The 19,225-nt window shown below is 40.5% G+C and overlaps 1 protein-coding gene and 1 long non-coding RNA gene across 2 annotated transcripts in view; both read left to right on the forward strand.

Annotated features, from left to right (window-relative positions):
- The first annotated feature begins 446 nt into the window (after positions 1-446).
- On the forward strand, positions 447-9,661 carry LOC148116491 (uncharacterized). The gene is made up of 3 exons (XR_015729896.1): positions 447-626; positions 4,026-4,089; positions 9,434-9,661. It is a non-coding gene; the product is annotated as an uncharacterized LOC148116491 (long non-coding RNA).
- A 4,747-nt stretch (positions 9,662-14,408) lies between these two features.
- DKK3 (dickkopf Wnt signaling pathway inhibitor 3) overlaps positions 14,409-19,225 on the forward strand; it is a 33,154-nt gene continuing 28,337 nt past the window's right edge. The window contains exon 1 of the mRNA XM_087878741.1: positions 14,409-14,730. Within this exon, the coding sequence (XP_087734867.1) occupies positions 14,614-14,730 (117 nt within the window). The 5' untranslated portion in view covers positions 14,409-14,613. The remainder of the gene's footprint in view (positions 14,731-19,225) is intronic.

The following is a 19,225-nucleotide window of genomic DNA, read 5'->3' on the forward strand; positions in this document are numbered from 1 at the left end:
TATTTCAATAATGCATTCGGGGGGGGGAAGCATGCATGTCTTATGAGAATACTAATTTGCAGGATGTGTGGATGTACTAATCGGCCGCATGACTGTGGTAACAAGAAAGGTACAAGGTTTCCATTTGGAAATCACTTCTGACCTTTCTACTCAAAAGAGATAAAAATGAAAAGATTTTGGGTTCTGATGATTAAATAGGTTGTTGGTATATTAATGGGTAGTACTTCACACAAATAAAAAGCTGAGATTATAATTTTATTATGTAATTTACTTACTTATAAATTACTTTTTTCCTTCTTCCCCTCTATTTCTCTTTCCTTTTCCCCTTACTGTTTTCCCCATTGTTTTTATTTTTATTTGTAAGAAAAAATTTAATAACAATAATTACATTAAAAAAGAAAAGCATGCCTGTGGGTAATCTTTCTCTATTTCTTGTTGTTTCCAGGAATATAAAGGTAAAGGTTCCCCTCGCACATATGTGCTAGTCATTCCCGACTTTAGGGGGTGGTGCTCATCTCCGTTTCAAAGCCAAAGAGCCAGTGCTGTCTGAAGACATCTCTGTGGTCATGTGGCCAGCGTGACTAAATTCCAAAGGCGCACGGAACGCTGTTACCTACCCACCAAAGGTGTTCCCTATTTTTCTACTTGCATTTTTTACGTGCTTTCGAACTGCTAGGTTGGCAAAAGCTGAGACAAGTAACGGGAGCTCGCCCCATTACACAGCACTTGGGATTCGAACCGCTGAACTGCCAACCTTTCGATCAACAAGCTCAGTATCTTAGCCACTGAGCCACTGTGTCCCTCTTTTAGGAATAGATGGCTATAAAAAGGCTTTTTTTTAAGTTGCAGAATGTGCATTTTGTTCTCTATGCAGTCACGGAATTATGTCGTTTTGTTGTGTAAACTGACATACATGACCTCTTTCATTCCTGCGAGTGTGATGCAATTTGATTTCTACGATGTTGGTCATTTTTCATAGAAATTTACTTGTTTAGTTCCATGGAAAGAATCATTCATATCATTTTGCCATCTCTACGTTTAACTTTTTTTTCCTGGATATATTCCATGTAAATATATAACGGCTCTTGAGAACTGTATAATTTAACACTGTAGTGTTCCATTTCTTTTTCACATTTGTCAAATACCTGAGTGGCAAGCTACCATACATACTTGCAGATAAGCCAAAATTTCAGGTGCCAAAATACACTCAAAATACATGGGTTCATCTTCTCTACAGATGAGTTATCAACGAGTACCGGTAGTCCTCGACTTACAACCGTTCATTTAGTGACCATTCAAAGTTACAGCACTGAAAAAAGGGACTTATGACCATTTTTCACACTTACAACTGTTGCAGCATCCCCATGGCCAAATTCAGATGCTCAGCAACTGGCTCATATTTATGATGGTCCTGGAATCCTGTGATCATCTTTTGTGACCTTCTGACAAGCAAAGTCAATGGGGAAGCTAGATTCACTTAAGAACCGTATTACTCACTTAACAACTTCAGTGATTCACTTGACAAATGTGACAAGAAAGGTTGTAAAATGGGGCAAAATTCACTGAATAAATGTCTCACTTATCCACCTAAATGTTATGTTGAATTGTGGTTATAAGTGAAGGACTAATTGGTATATAGCAGTGATGGCTAACCTTTTCTGGACTGAGTACCCAAAGCTTGCACACATATCCCCAAAATGCAATGCGTGTGCAGCCACCTGCATGCGCCCCAGCCCCCTGTGCATGTGGCCCCCTTACACGCGGCCCACCCCTGCGCATGCGCGGTAGAGACCTGAAGACCAGCGCATGCACAGCAAAGCTAAACTGGGGCAATTCAGAGAGGGTGCCATCAGAGAGGGTGCTGCGTGCCATCTCTGGGACGCGTGCCATAAGTTCGCCATCACAGGTATATAGTAACACTTTTTAAGAAATACCCATATAACCTTGATATACTCCCCATCAACCTCCCAAATAGGTCAGATAGGAAACATGACAAGATGAATTAATTCTATTTTATTGTAAGGATACATTAACAGAATCTTACACGTCTGACAGTACAAATCTCCAATCTTTTCTTACTACCATCTGATAAGTCAGGGCAGATTTTTTCTAGGTTTTTTTCCTCTGCCTGTTGTTCAATTGTGGGCTGCTCTTCCTTTTAACTGATCCTTCCTGCCCGTCGGCTGCCAGTCTCCCAAGGTCATTCTCACATTCCATCACACTCACAGATAATTCAATCCATGTATAATCAAACTCTGCCATTAACAAATAAGCCTATTGTGAAAATTAAAACATTAAAATCCCGACGGTTGGCTTCTGCCTTTATTATCTGTCAATGAGAGTTGGTTATGTTATGTCAGGAGAAAAAAGAAATAAAGGCAGTGGAAATATATATTTCAGTCTAATTGGAGGAGAGCAACAGGATTTTGCCCTACATTAAATGGGTAGTGAATAAGAGTTGATACAAAAGTGATTGACTAGTGATTAAAACAGTACATTGAAATGGTCTGGCCATATAGATGGAGAGAATGAATGAAGATTGAATTACAGAACAAATGTATGACAGAAGAGGGAGTAGACTAAAAGATAATTCTGAAAAAAAAATTGTAGTTGGATGACATGAGAAATTATTAGAAAAAGTCACACTCTCAAAGTATTGTTCATAAGAAATGATTTAACTTTGGTTGCTTCCCAATATTAAGAGCTGTCAAGCAATGCTCTAGCAATGCAAGACATGATGTTTTCATGGCGCAAAGTGCAGCCAAAGGAAGCTTTAGCAGAGTGTAGAGGAGGGCTAGGAACCCAGCAGAAATATCTTCTAAATAATTGCTATGTATATTCTAAGAAAAAAAAGTACCATTGCAACTTCAGAGTGGCAGTGTTTCCTATTGATCCTACTGATCTACCTTTGATCCTATTGTCAATGGTATATTAATTCTTTCAAAGTCAAGACTTGGTAACCGTATTCTCCAAAAGTTATATATGCATATAAAATATGTCAATATTGTAATGCAACGTTGGCATGTAATGCAAAATATGAATTCATCCAACCATTCTATTGATTGATTTATTTCTTCAAAGTATTAACTACATTTTATGAGTAATTTACCCAGGATGGTTTATCTATAATTTTGAAATAATTACTGTTAGCCTCTTGTATTGTTATTTTAGCAATTAAGCCAACTTTTGTAATTTATGGTACATTGGATCATATAAATTGCAATTGGCCACTCCACTTGATCTTTGATACATTCGTTTTCAGATCCATATCCACACACAATCTAACTTTCATTGAAAATCTATCAATTTTGAAAATAGATTTTCATGTCCTCAACCAAAAAATATTCTGTATACATTTTGTCCTAAATACATTAAACCATCAAAGGGATGTCATACTTCCTTGTAATACACCCTGATCAGTTAACCATTTTCTAAGTATTGCATTTGTTCTCATATATGCTTTATTTATTTTATTTATCAAATTTATATAGCTACCCATCTCATTAATGTGATTTTGGGCAACATCAATAAAAACAGAATAAAACACAGTTTACATAACTATAAAATTATTATGATGGCTTTCCTTCCATCATAACCTTCTTTTTGCACATCAATTAACTCTTATGCATAACATTCTATAATTCAAGCCTATTCATTTTGAAAAATCAGAAGATATCCAGTAAACTCTCACGTTCATCCATTGCTAAGATCTCCTGAAGATCTAAGGTCTTCACAATCTCTGACTGGCATGAAGCCACACGGTACTTTCCATCCTTTGCTCATCAAACTCTTTTCAGGCGTTTTTAACAAGTTAGTCCCCATGTCATTTTTACACTCACTCTTACTATTTTCTACATTGTAGAGTTTCAATAATTCTTCCAATTGTCAGACACAAATGTAATCTTAAAAAGCTGCCCAGGTCTTCCATAAACATTCCTATTTTAATGCTTGTCCAGTTATATCAGTTATACTTACAATCTTAATTTTTCTCAGTAAAATGCTATTATTTTTTGTTTTTAATCCAGGTTACACAGAACTGTAGAACAAGAGATGTCCTCAGGCTACCCTACTACGGGGATCAAGTGGGAGGTACATTTCCAGTTATAGATGAGATGTCTACGTTCTTTTTGCACTTCATGAAAACTTTGAAGGATTAAAGTGTGACCAGGCAGTTTTTAAAATGGAATTACCAATCACAGAAAAACTATGTCATTCTCTTAATGTAATCCAGAAGGACTGCTCCTATTAGGGCATTGTGGAGCAGCCATTCTGAGTTATGATACTATCTATTAATAACATTTCTGGCTCGCTATTTTTAACTTCAAAGATAAGAAATGAAGTCCCTGGCATCCCTCTGCTTTCACTGGCTTTACAGTGAGAGAGATGTTAACAATGACAGTGTCATCAGTGAAACGTTTGCTAATCCAGAGATCTGGCATCAAGCATGACACTACCTGATCATTACTTCCTGTTTACTTTGAACATGGCAGTTTTCGGAAATGAAGTCAGAACTTGTGCTGTGTCTCTGTAGTCATTCTTCATTTATCCAATGTCTCAGTCATTTTAATATTTTTATCTGATGATTTTTAAACATCCACTTGGTATTCTAAGACAGCAATGAGCTCTTTAAATGAGTACAAAGATTCAAACCCACAATAAAGGATTACAACATCCATGTAGAACAGAGAACTTGATCCACACCCTCACATATTGATCACAGTTCAACAGAAGCGTAGAATGTTTTGGTTGTTCCAGGTTTTGACTGAAACAAAATTGGGCAGAACCCTGGCAGATTTGCTGGGCAAATTGGAAAGACTAGAATGTGCCAACCCTTTCCCCACATCTCTAGGGATGCAGTGGGGCAGAGGCTTAATGATGCTGGATGTGCTGAGAAATTGCCAGCACTCAGGTGGTTCGAGTCCAGTTCCATGGGATAGAGTGAGCTCCCATTTCTTGTCCCTAGCATTTACCCACCTAGCAGTTTGAAAGCATTGTTTGCAAGCAGATAGATAAGTACCCCCATTTTGGTGGTAGGAAACTGCTGGCTCCATTCTGCAGGGGGAGTTGGAATCGGTGCTGGATCTACCTGGATGCAGTCAGTGAAGGAGCATGGAAGAAGTGCTAGCTGAGCTCCCTCTGAGAATGCTGTATGTCCAACCAGTATGAAGCTAGTTTGCCCTCTTGTGGTGCACCGGTGCAACAAACAGATTAGACTTCTACTACGTGCATAATATTGTAGCTTCCCTGGCCTTGTAGGCCATACCCTAAATAAATAAATCTGTTGTGGCCTGCCAGCTGCCAGTGGAGCTGGCTGCAGACTCGGATGAGGAGGAGGTTGGGGAGGAACTTGGGCCAGTTCTGGAGTGTGGGGAAGGCTGTGATGGATGCTCTGTGTCAGACACAGAAATAGAGCCAGGGTCGTCCAACATTTCCCAGCCACCAGAGAGGCAGCTGCCTTTGGAGGCTGATATGAGTGAGAAGGAAGAACAACTGGGGCCTGTTCCAGATGCACATATGCGCAGAGCAGTTAGGAGAGGTGAACAACAGAGGACAAGGAGTCAACTTGGGAAGCAAAGCACACGTGGATGCTGAATGGGCCCTCCCTGGCTGGGGAATAAATAGAAGGAAAGGGGAGTGGTTGTCATAGGAGACAAGAGTTTGTATTTCTGAAGATTTTGCTCATTTTGTTTCATGCCACAAAGACTGCTTGCCAGAACTTAATTTGCAGCCTTTCGGCTGGGAACTCACGGCCTTGCAATTATCTCAAGGAACTGATAACGCCTGTTACTGTAGTTAACTCCTTGAAGGACTATTGCCTGGACTTTTCAGTGGGTGAATGCAATTAATTCACAAGAGGTAAATAAAGAGGGGGTTTTCGTGACAAGGAGTCTGTTTCTTGCTTCTGCTAAGGCTGGGTCAGAACAAAATCCCACAACCCCTTTGCCCTGCCTGTATGCTAACCCCATTTCTCAACACATTCCATTCCTTCCCTTCTCTGCTCCATTCTGACACCCATGTCCCATTGCAGCATATTGCATGACTTGTTCTCCTTGATCTACCTGCAACTTTTCTTCCCTCCCTTCCCTCAGTTGCCCAAATCCAACTGCAGCATAACTCACCCTTCCTGAACCTTCCCAATGTCCTCTCCTTCTGCCAATTAACCAGCCTGCGTAACACCCCCCCACACACACAGACTTTTACCAGTGGTTCCCAGCATGCCATGTCTCATCACCTCACCTGCCTCCTGAATGTCTCCTTTCTTATGTTCATCTTTCCACTGACCCTGTACTACACAACAGCACAGTTGGCCTTCCACTCAGTTGCCACACTGATGCCTATGTGCGCAGTTGCCAAAGAATACCTTTAGTCCTGATTGTTCCTTATTCTTATCTTCTAAAATGTTTCTGTCCAAAACCATATTGTAGTCCAGTTGTAAACAAAGCAGCCCTGCCTTGTTTCCTATATAGACCAAAACATTGAAACCATACAACTGTCAGTTAGAGCATAGAGTATTCTAACCTAGTTGTTTGTGCATGGAATGTATTTGCATTCAATCATTCATGCATGCACGCATCCATTCATTCCATTTATACAGCTGCCCATCCCAAAGCATTGACTCTAGGCAGTAACAGAGGATTAAATTAAAAAACAGAATACAGTATAAAATACAATAGTGTACTACTTTTGAATTTTGAAGCTTGTTATCTTTTGAAGAAAAACTAAAAAAGTTTAAAGTTTTGATGTTTTAAGGTAAACATATTATTCATACTCTTGAAAGGATTTTAGCTTTTGATACAGCGGCAGAGGTACTTTATGCCAAAAAGGTTTTAAGAAGCACTTCCACCACATATAGTACAACAATAAGCTTTTAGTTTGTAGGAAGTTAGCACCCACCCGTCTCCTAGAAGAATGAAATATTTTAGGAAATATTAAAAAGGCATAATATATTTCCCTGGATGAGAAATGGAGAAAGACAAAGCAGCTTCCTGCCTCCCCCCATCTTTGTCAATGGGCCATTAAGGCCTCAGCCAAGCTCACTCATTCCCCCCACCTTTGTCAATGAACCATCATCTGCAACACAAAGGACCCATCTAGCAAAAGAAACTCACCATATGGCATCTGGGAAGATTACATCAGCCAGCAAGGCTAGCTAAGACTCCCACCTCCTGGGAGTCTGACAACCAATCAGGATACACTTCCTGTGCCCCAGGAAGTTCAAAGCTCAGAGAGGGCATAAAAACCAAGGCACATTCAGCATCTCACCCCTTTTCTGTTCAGGAACTCAAACCATGTGATCCTGCCCACCATTAAACCATCTTTCCAAGCAGTCTCCATGTTTCCAGTGTCTTTTCCCCCACTTGGAACTAAACCCAGAAGGATATTTCTTCCAACAAGTTGACATGGAATTTCAGCACATACATGCTGCTTATAGTTGGAAAGAAAGAATCTACTTATATTTGAACCGTGCCACTTGCTATGGCTCAGAATAGGGCACAATGCTATATGCTAGAAATAAGGATTTGGGGAAAACTCTGCATTTTCAATGGGATTAGCATGAGAACATGAGCATGGGTAGCAAATAGTAGAGTACTTTCAGTATAATTTTATAGATTTTTGTAGAAGTACAGGTAAAAGAAGTAGAACAAAAACAAGGTTGACCAAACTTGTAAATACGATTCAACCAGTTCAATGAAAACTAGTTTAAAAACACACACATTTATATACGCTAATTACTAAAATAGTAATAGTAATTGTTTGGCTTCGTGAAGCCAAACAACAGCAATGCAGCTCACCAGCTCAAATCCCCCTGCAACTCAGACGAACACGAGCACAACCAGGCCCCCACCTAAACAGAACACACCCCCATCCAATCAGAGCACAGCCAAGCCCCCATTCAATCAGAGCACAGCCAAACCCCCAACCAATCAGAACACACCTCTACCCAATCAGAACACAGCCATGCTCCCACCCAATCAGTTCACACCCCCACTAACAGTTAAAAGGAAGAAACAGCTGCGATCTCACATTGCTCCTAGAAGCACAAAGCCGAAAACACCAGCCTGAAGATGACGAATGAGACTTCGTCAAAACGTCGCCAAGACACTTCCAATTTTACGTGGGAGAAAACCCGAATAACCAAAGACCTATATCTATATCTATATCTATATCTATATCTATATCTATATCTATATGCACTACTGTTCTAGCGATGGTTTTTCCTACGTAAATCAAGATGTTTGTATTGCCATAGTTGGGTGATATCTCAAATCACCACTTTCCAGGCTTTATCAGACATTTTGTGTTGTCTGCTGTGAGACTTAAGGGAGACTAAGATAGATCTATTTCGGCCTTATAAGGCTTCTTCAGTTAGCCACACCCTTATTTTATGACTCCTCCCTGTAAAGGTCAAATATTTATTTTGTTCTTTTATTCGTAGGTTTATATGTGCATTATTGTTCTAGCCAGGGTTTTTCCTTCGTAAATCAAAAATCCTGCTCAAATCCTACGTAAACCTACGAATAAAAGAACAAAATAAATATTTGACCTTTACAGGGAGGAGTCATAAAATAAGGGTGTGGCTAACTGAAGAAGCCTTATAAGGCCGAAATAGATCTATCTTAGTCTCCCTTAAGTCTCACAGCAGACAACACAAAATGTCTGATAAAGCCTGGAAAGTGGTGATTTGAGATATCACCCAACTATGGCAATACAAACATCTTGATTTACGTAGGAAAAACCATCGCTAGAACAGTAATGCACATATAAGCCTACAAATAAAAGAATATATATATATATATATATATATATATATATATATATATATATATATATATATATGAAGAAAAAGTAGAAAATATTCTGTGTGAAACCTGAGACAGCTATCAATTTAACGAACCTTTGTGATTAGCAGAGAAGATTATAGATCTAGCCTGAGTGTTGTTGCCAAGTCTGCCTGGAGGCCACAAGAAAATAATAATTCTTTTTTTCCAAGAGTACATTCAAATTAGTCATCTTTGGAGCAGCAAGCAAATGTGTTTCCTCCTTTAAAAACCAAAGTTCAGTGTTTTATCTATGATAGTTGGATGTCCTTCTTCCATTGGAAGAACGGAGGTGAGAGTATGAAGGTGTTTTAGGTCAGGGATCTCCAACCTTGGCAACTTTATAACTTGTGGACTTCAACTCCCAGAATTCCTCAGCCAGTGCATGCTTTACTTTACAAGTCGTAAAGTTTACAAGTCGTAAAGTTGCCAAGGTTGGAGACCCGTTTTAGGTCCATGCAGGTATTGAAGCTTGTAAATGCACCACCAGAGAATACATTTGTTTCAATTTTTCTCTAATGCCAATGATAAATTAAAGCTGATTCTGATTTTTATGATGTACATTATGACTGATGATACTGAGGCATCTCTTATCTTATTTCATCTCTCCTCAGCACTGGACGCTTATCAATAATTTGTCCCACGGAATGAGAAGAGGATGAGAGTCAATATTGATCTTGAGATTAGAGTGCCAGGCAAGAAACTGGGAGACTGGGAGTTTTAGTCCTCATGTAGGCCTGAAAACCAGCTGGGTGATCTTGGACCAGTCACTCTCTCTTTCAGCCCAACCCACTTCAAAGGGTTGTTGTGGGGAAAATAGGAGGAGGAAGGAGTATTGATATGTTTGCCATCTTGAGTTGTTTATAAATGTAATGAAAATTAGATATAAATAAACAAAAATAATTAAGGATGAGTGAATAATCTGTAGATTAAGGTGACCAGATTTTAACATTGGTAAAGAGGGACATTGTGGGCGTGGCTTATTTTGTGGGCATGGCTATCTGGTCATGTGACTGGGTGGGCGTGGCTATCTGGTTGTGTGACTGGGTGGGCGTGGCTAGCTGGTCATGTGACCGGGTGGCCATGGCTATGTGTATAGGGTAAGGTGAACAGATTTTAACATTGGTAAGAAGGACACCATTGTGGGCGTGACTTATTGTGTGGGCATGGCTTGGAGGCCGTGTGACTGGGTGGCCGTGGCTAGCTGGTCATGTGACCGGGTGGCCATGGCTATGTGTATAGGGACTACTCAGAGGGCTGAAAAGTCATTTCTGACAGGTCCTCACACTTTTGACTGGTCCTCACACTTATGACCATCCTCACATTTATGCCCGTGCAGTATTCTTAACAACCATGTCACTCATTTCACAACTGCTTCTCTTCACCATGATGACAAGATAGGGCAAAAATGTAAAATGTGAGGACAGTCGTAAGTTCGAGGACTGGTCAAAAGTGTGAGGACCAGTTAAAATAACTTTTTCAGCCCTCTGAGTAGTCCATATGCACAAAAGGATTAACCAGAGGGCTGAAAAAAGTCATTTCTGACAGGTCCTCGCACTTTTGACTGGTCCTCACACTTATGACCATCCTCACATTTATGCCCATGCAGCATTCTTAACAACCATGTCAGTCATTTCACAACTGCTTCTCTTCAACATGGTGACAAGATAGGGCAAAAATGTAAAATGTGAGGACAGTCATAAGTTCAAGGACTGGTCAAAAGTGTGAGGACCAGTCAAAAATAACTTTTTCAGCCCTCTGAGTAGTCCATATGCATTAAAGGATACAGCAATAGAGAGGGATGAAGGAATGGAAATTAGAGTAGGAGTGAGGGTAAGAGAGGGAGGAAGAGAGGAGGAGAAGGAGAAAGGAAGAGGAAGTAGGGAGGAGAAAAAGAGGGTGGGGGGAAGAGAAAGTAAGAAGGAAAGAAAAGAGAGTGGTGGTAGGTTTGAGGAGAAAGATTGCTGTACAATAAAAAAGATGAAAGGGAAGAAAGCCAACCCCAAGCAAATATAAAGATATTAAGATTAAGAATGAATTGTTAAACTTTAAAGAATAAAAGAGAACAAATATGAATAAATAGCAATAATTAGAAACACACATACAAACATACAATGTATTTTCTTTGAACAGAATATTTGGCTGGTTCACAAATTTAAACAGCGTTTAGTCATTTCAATTAAATTTACAATTTCTATATTTCCTTTTTGCCATATTTATTCCTCATCTATTTTTTAAAAAAAACAATATTACCCTTCATCCTCATCTCTAATCTTAATCAAATTCAATTTTTCCCTTCTATTCTATATTATACCCCTTCCCATTGTCATCTATTTTTATATCCATCCTCACATTGGTTAATTATGTAATTATGTAATACAGTTGTTTAATACAAATTCAACATTTTAATATAAATCAATTAGTTATATAACTATCTTTTTTGTATATTAATCAATATGAACATGAATATTCCAATTATTTCCATGCAATCCAATTTCTTACAAATCAATTAATTATATTTACCAATAATAATAAACCAAATAATTTCCCCCATATATTCCTCCAAACCACAACTTCACCATTTCTGCTTTCAACACAATATACAATTATTAATAGTATCTCAATTATTACAATTCCCTAGTTAAATAGAGCTTTTTTTCTTTTGTGTTTTAAAATCTTGAACTCTCCTCTTTTGCCCAAAATTTCCCATTGTTTGCAGTTTTGTACCTACCTTTTTTGGTGAGGAAAAAGAAAAAGAAAAAGAAAGAAATCTCTCTCTGCCTCATTTTGTCACCTTGCAGGTTTAGTTTCGCTTTCGCCTTTGTTTTCAGTATAGCTAGGGGGGGAAAAATCTGCTCCAGGAACTTTTTGCAGCTTTTTGCAGCTAATTAACCTAGCGGAAGCTGTTAACAGGGGCTGTTTTTTCTATTTTTGCAGACATGGGTCTATTCATTTTTTTTTTAACACTGATCAGCTGTAGGTCGGCCCTTTGAAGCCCCGCGGCAAGAGTTTAAAGACTTTTTTTTCCCTCTAGCCATCAGCGGGGATTCAGGAGGCAGCCGGGAGTCAGGAGGCAGAATGAAAAATCGGGACTTTTTTAAAACGCCGCGGGACGCGGGACAAATTGCTCAAAAGCGGGACTGTCCCGCCAAAAGCGGGACGTCTGGTCACCTTACTGTAGATCAAAATGCATTTGTGCATTTGTGCATAATTTGGGCTTATCAAAATGTACAACAGACATTCCTAACAGCAAAAATCAGTGTGAATATTACAATTGGAATTTTGTCTGTAAAAATTTTGGAGGCATAAAATGATTGCTTCTATATTTTGAATGGTTCAAACTCAGCTATCATCACATTTCTTCCCTATCTAAAAAAAAAATCGACATGAAAAGAGTCACAATTTCCAATGTCCATACTCTAGCTGCCAGGTTTCCATGGTTTGGCAGCCAGATAATTATTCCAAAAAAAGTTTAACAATTCTTTGCAGTACATAACGGGCTCATAAATCTGAATTTAGGCCTACCAGAGAGGAAAAAAGTGAACAAAAATCTCCTTCAGGAATTTCAGCTGATTTTGCAACTGGCTAGAGTGATGAAAAGCATGGAAATTAATTCTTTGGGGTCACTTGGAAGATACAGATTACAGAAAGTTTAGTGCAAAATGTTCATAGTCTTACACATTAATGCTCAGCATGAAGAAAATGAGCAAGATGAGTGTGAGCTCTTTAACTCAACAGTCATATTTAACAGATAAAAAGCAAAGACTTTGTGGCAAAACTCCCATGACTGGACTATAATAGTGAATAATCCAATTTTTTCAAAACACACAGAACCAATTCTTTAATTTCAGTTTCTGTTTCCAATTTAATGAAGTCTGAAGTATTTGAAAGCATAACTGAGCCCCATAAATGTTGTCTGTTATTCACTTGATATGTTGTGCAGAGGAGAGCTGAAAACTTTCTCTAAGAAAAAAGCCATTAAGTAAGGCATGAGTTTGTTGTGTGTGTGTGCGCGCGTACCTACCTGTTATGGCCAGTGCAACACTATTGTAAATTGGTATTAGTCCCTATTCAGTTTTTCTCAACCTGGTGTTGGAACTGGACAATTCTCCACACCTTCTCTAACGTTGTCCAACCCTTAGGTCTTCCATGGTGGAATTACTCTATATTTGCTCAATTAGGCAAGTACTTAATAAGATGTTTCCTGCCCTAAACCTCTTAAAGGTAAAGGTTGCCCTCACACATATGTGCTAGTTGTTCCTCACTCTAGGGGGCGGTGCTCATCTCCGTTTCAAAGCTGAAGAGCCAGCCCTGTCTGAAGACGTCTCCATGGTCATGTGGCCGGCAGGACTAAACGGCAATGGTGCATGGAAAGCTGTTACCTTCCCACCAAAGGTGATCCCTATTTTTCTACTTGCATTTTTTACGTGCTTTCGTACTGCTAGGTTGGCAGAAGCTGGGACAAGTAACGGGAGCTCACCCCGTTATGCGGCACTAGGGATTCGAACTGCCGACCTTTCGATCGACAAGCTCAGCGTCTTAGCCGCTGAGCATTCAAAACAGTTAAAAATAACAAAATTATTTTATGTTTAAATGATGCTTAGACCGGCAGTCACATTAGCCTGTCACAAAGGGGAAAAAAATGCTAATAAGTGTATTCTGCCAATCAAGCTTCAGCCTGCCTCGCTTTGCAAAGGAAAGTCTCGCCTTGAAGTGTAGAGCAGATCAAATGTTACTTTAAGTCTACATTCCTTTTGAGAAAGCAGGACGACGCTTGTTCCAGACCCGGATCTCATTCCACTTTTGAGAAAGCAGCCGTCTCTCAACTGAACTTATCCAAAAAGTAAACCTCAATTAAAACCAATGCTGTTGTTGTTTTCGTACGAAAAAAATCAGTCCCCTCCCGCACCTCCCCGTCTTCTAAAGCAATCCCATTATTTTACCACAGACCCGCTCCAAGAACAACCTTCCGCTCCGGGGCAGCTAATTCAAGTGGCGGTGGGGAGGGGGCGGGAAAGAGAAGAGGTTGCGGAGGGAGGGGCTGCTAATTGGCTCTTTCCTTCACTAGCAGTTCCCCCCCCACACTAATTTACCACACCCCCCCCCCCATTTCTTCCACTCTCCCGGGGCTTGGTAGGTCTTTGCTCCGGGGCAGGCGAATGCCGCGAACGCGCGCGCGGGAACTGCTGCAGCTGCGTTTTTTTCCCAGCCTTGGGTCAGCTTCCCCAAAGGCTCTTTCCTCGTCCTCCCCTCTCTCCCCACCCCCCCGCGTCCCGAGGGCGGGTGGCCCAGCCAGTCGGCGAAGAGAGGAGGAGGTGCGGAGGTGCCAACGCATCCCTCGCTCAGGCGCACCAAGGAGACCGGCTGCAGACCGGCGAGAGGCAGGCCCAGGAGGAGCTTAGCGCGCCTTTTCCAGATCCAGGAGCTGATCGGAGGGCAAAAAAAAAGTCCGGTTTCTTCTAGGATTTCTGTCTGGTGGGTAGGTAGGCACGCCGGGCTGTGGAAGGCTGGGCTGGGGTTGGGCGATGGAAAGATGCTGTTTATTTACTCGTTGGTCACGTGTATAAGCGATCGACCCGTGCGCTCTGCGAACGAGTCAGCAGCGATTCCTGAAAGGAGTGGAAGGTTTTCGGGATCGAGAGGTTTTGGACCCTCGACTCTCCTCAGGGCTGGGATTGGGGGGAGGCTTCCCCGAGGCTCAGATGGAGCGTATCGGGTTTAGTCTGCTCTTGCAGCCTTCTCGCCTTCCTCGGGAATCGGCGGCTCGGTTCTTTGCGCGGCTGATGCTGCTCGGATGGTTCCGCGCTTTGGAAGAGCCGGGAGCCTTCGGACGACGGCGCGCGCCGCAAGATGCCTCTTTGCAAGATGCCTATGGAGGTTCTCAGTCATCCGGGTCCCGAGTGTCTCAAAGGTGCTTTAAAAAAAAGAAAAGAAAAAGAGGCGACTGGATTTGGGGTTTTTTTCCCTCCCCCTTTGGGGAAGACGTTTCACTTCTCATTCTAGAAACTTCTTCAGTTCTGACTGGGTGGGGTGGGAGGTGGGGGATGGAAGGATTTTGACCAGATCCTTGTAAAGGAGTATAGGTAGTCCTCGACTTTCGACCCCAATTGAGCCCAGAATTTATGTGGCCAAGTGAGAAATTTGCCAAAGTGAGTTTTGCCCCATTTTATGACTTTTCTTGTCACGTTTGTTAAGTGACTCAATCGTTGCAGTTGTTAAAGGAGTAACAAGGTTGTTAAGTGAATTTGGTTTCCCCATTGATTTGGCTTGTCAGAAGGTCGCAAAAGGTGATCATGTGGCCCCGGGACACTGCAGCCGTCATAAATATGAGCCAGTTGTCAAGCATCAAGTGACCGTGGGGATGCTGCAAAGGTTGTAAGTGTGAAAAATGGTCATAAGGCCTTGGTGGCGCAGCAGACTAAAGCACTGTTAGGTAACACCAGCTGCCTGCAATTACTGCAAGTTCAAATCTCTCCAAGGCTCAAGGTTGACTCAGCCTTCCATCCTTTCTAAGGTAGGTAAAATGAGGACCTGGTTTGTGGGGGCAATAAGCTGACTTTGTATAAAAAAAACACCTCTTTGGGGGGGGCGAAAGCCCTACTAAACAGGTATATACAAAAAAAAGTATGAAGGCTATTGCTTAACGCATTGTAAACCTCCCTGAGTCCCCGGAAAAGGGCGGCATATAAATCTAACCAATAAATAAATAATAAATAAATAAATAAATATGAGCCAGTTGTCAAGCATCAAGTGACCGTGGGGATGCTGCAAAGGTTGTAAGTGTGAAAAATGGTCATAAGGCACTTCTTTCAATGCTGTTGTAACTTTGAATGGTCACTAAATGAACTGTTGTAAGTCGAGGACTCCCCCTCATCCCACCTCATCCAATCAGAAATGAAGAAGCTTTGGATGAGAAGAGAAATGTCTTCTTCAAAGGAAAAAAAATGAAGTCCAGTTGCCTTTTGAAAAAAGCACCTTTGAGACCTTTTTATAAGAGCTGGTCCATTAATTTTCTGCCTGCTTAGGAGATGTGTTGTAACGGTGAAAGAGGCTATCGCTACAACCTCAGTGCAACTGGGGCAAAGAGCCGCTCCCTGAACTTTGACCCTTTTCTCATTACATTTTCTAAGACTGTTCTTTTTTTTAATGATTTTATTCGTGTAGTAATGAAATGCTGACCCTAGAATTTTAGTCCCATCGTAGGCATGAAAGCTAGGTGATGATTCTGGTCAGTCACTCTCTCAGTCCAATCTATTTCGCAGGGTTGTTATTACGGGGAAATTAGGAGGCAGGAGTAATAGGTATGGCCATTACCTTGAGTTGCTAATAAAGTAATTAAAGAGTAATAAATAAACTCCTAAAGAGTGAATGAATGAATGAATAAATAATACAGTCCAGTACGAATTCTTGGGCTTAATATTTGGGGGAGAAACAGACTGAGGCCTCAAACTGCCTAGAAGCTTTCCGTAGTCTGTAACATACATAACTGTATGTGGATGAATTATGCATATGTGGTGCACAGTGAATTAGTAATGCATCCTGATAATGTTCTTCATTAGGGTGGCTCAGTGGCTAAGATGCTGAGCTTGTCGATCAAAATATTGGCAGTTCAGCAATTCGAATCTCTAGTGCCGCATAACGGGGTGAATTCCCGTTATTTGTCCCAGCTTCTGCCAACCTAGTAGTTCGAAAGCACGTAAAAAATGCAAGTAGAAAAAATAGGGATCACCTTTGGTGGGAAGGTAACAGCGCTCCGTGCACCTTTGGCATTTAGTCTTGCTGGCCACGTGACCACGGAGACGTCTTCGGACAGTGCTGGCTCTTTGGCTTTGAAACGGAGATGAGCACTGCCCCCTAGAGTTAGGAACATATGTGCGAGGGGAACCTTTACCTTTTACCTAATGTTTCTCATGGGGGGGGAGGTTGTCCTTCAAATGTGTGGACTCCTGCTGATTGCTTGGGCAATTTACTTGGCAATGTTTTTTAGAAGTGATTTTCTATTGCCTCCTTCCTAGGGCTAAGAGACAGTGACCGGCTCAGAGTTACCTAGCTAGATTTGTATCTAAGACAGGACAAGAAACAGTTCCCTGGTGTGGTCAGGTGTTGGAGAGAGATTGGCTGAGCCAACGGTGGGGTGGGGGAAGTCAAATGCGGAATTAGTCTGGAATCTCTATGTGGGCAAAGTGTAATTCCCCCTTTGAATGCCATTAAATTCATTGGGTGAGTTTATCTAAACCATCAGTCTGAGAAGATTCCTGGATATAGGCTTCAGCAATAAACTAGCTATTTGAATTCTTCATTCGTGGATCTGGTTGTTGACACCAAATGCCTTAATAATCTACACCAAATTGACTTTCTTATGAGGGTAAAAGACTCTTGTCTATGGAGATCCTCAGTCATCCAGGTCATGGTGGTCCCAAAGATGCATTTTTAAGATGCAACTGGACTTTCTTGTTTTTCTTTGAAGACATTTTGCTTCTCATCTAAGAAGTTTCTTCAGTTCTTGGATGAGAAGCAAAACGTCTTCAAAGAAAGTGCAGTTGCCTCTTGAAAAAGCACCTTTAGGGTAAAAGACTGATATATAGATATCTTTACGAGAACTCTCTAAACGGAAAGTGAGGAAGACAGCAGCTACCTCAGAATCCTGTTAATGTGGACTCTTCCATCTCAAGGCCATTACCAAAAATTGTGTCATGGGAAATATCATAGATCTTTGCTATTTGCTTTTAAATAATATTGAGCGCATTTTAATTATTATTTATACTGTTCCTTTGGGAGAATATAACAGGATATAAATAATTATAAAAATAAATTAAAAAAGTATCCATCTGTATCAAGTATTATTGAAATTCCCCTAAATTGCTTCTTGGTAGTTGAATCCATTCATCATATATTTTGGATTAAAAACTTTGGTACTGAGATGCAAACCAGGACTGATACTCAGGACAAATTAAATCCTTCACTTGTGGGTCAGAATACTTTAGACATAACTATGAATTAAATTTGCCACATATATGGCGAATGGTTGTATGGTGGGAATTGTCCATAGGAAGACAATGCTTCTTGAGCTAGAAAAGTGACTAACATGGATTCAAAAATAGATACATTTGGAGTATCTTGTAATTGCCCTGATTGCGGAGATCACAGGTGTTCCTTTGTAGCCAATTGTACACATTGTTACTTTCATGAAGATGGAAATTGGAGAATATCCATGTATATGAAAATCCATGGTACATAAGAAATTAGCTTTTAGGATAGGGCAGTATCTCTGCCCTTTCTGTCTTCATTTAGCAACTAAGATGCTAAACAAAATGTAAGCAGGCAGTAAAACTAGAGGAACGCTTGTAAGGATTTATAATTAAAAAAGAACATTTGGTACATCTTAAATATATAAATACAATTCAGTTGTCCTTTATATTTGTGGATCAGAGTGATATTCAACCCCACAGCCTTATGCCATGTTAGCTACTCATTTCCTCAAAGAGTTTGTTTGTTCTTATGTAGCCAAAATGGCACCATTCACTCAAAGATGGTTAGGCTTTATCTCAAGAAGATACTTCATATTGTAGAGATGATGTATTTCTCCTTAACAAGGGACTTCACATCATTTCCACCTCAAAATCCCTCTGGCAATCCTTGTATGTGCAAGTATATGCTGAAACATCTTCTAGTTAATGGAACTCAGAAGCTTGGGGAAATCAAACGATGCTTTGATGTTAGAAGAAGGGTTGCATACAGATAGTCCTCATTAGTTTTTCTTCCTGGCCTGTCCACCTTGGTTCCTTTTGGACAGACTCCAGTACATTAGCAATTATAGTGGAGCCTGGCAACTCAGTTGTTAAGCAAAGCAGTTGCCAAGTGAAACTGCAAATGTGTTTATGATCTTATTTTTTTAGCTTTCCTTTGCTTGCAGATCTGCAAGGCAAGGACTGATCATAAAGTTACTTTTTCATCACTGTTGAAACTCTGGAGAGTCATTAAATGAGCTAGTCATTAAACAAGGACAACCTGCAGATGTTGCTTCATGCAACAATTTTAAAAATATACAAAAGGATGGTATTATAATATGGCTTAGTTTGCAGAAATCACCCAAAGAATCGAGGGAGGCAAGAGCCTGTAGGACAACTATCCTCCAAAAGAACTTAATGTTGAATGGCAAACCCAGTGGTAGATATTGTACGTATCCAGGTGTGAGAAAAGAGAGATAGAAAAGAGAAGAGAGATTTGAGTACTTTGTTGGAGCTGGAATTCTGAAAAGAAAATTTCAGCCTTGCAGCATTTTTGAAGGTTACTGTTAATGTAACGAGTAGAAGTTCCAGCTTTTTGAAGAAAAAGCTAGATTAGTATTCTTAGAACTTGAATGAGTCATCTTCTTGGCTTTCAGTACCGATCATCTAATATCAGTA

This window comes from Pantherophis guttatus, chromosome 1 (genome assembly GCF_059756535.1).
Source record: "Pantherophis guttatus breed Tessera chromosome 1, ASM5975653v1, whole genome shotgun sequence".
Lineage (NCBI taxonomy): Eukaryota > Metazoa > Chordata > Lepidosauria > Squamata > Colubridae > Pantherophis > Pantherophis guttatus.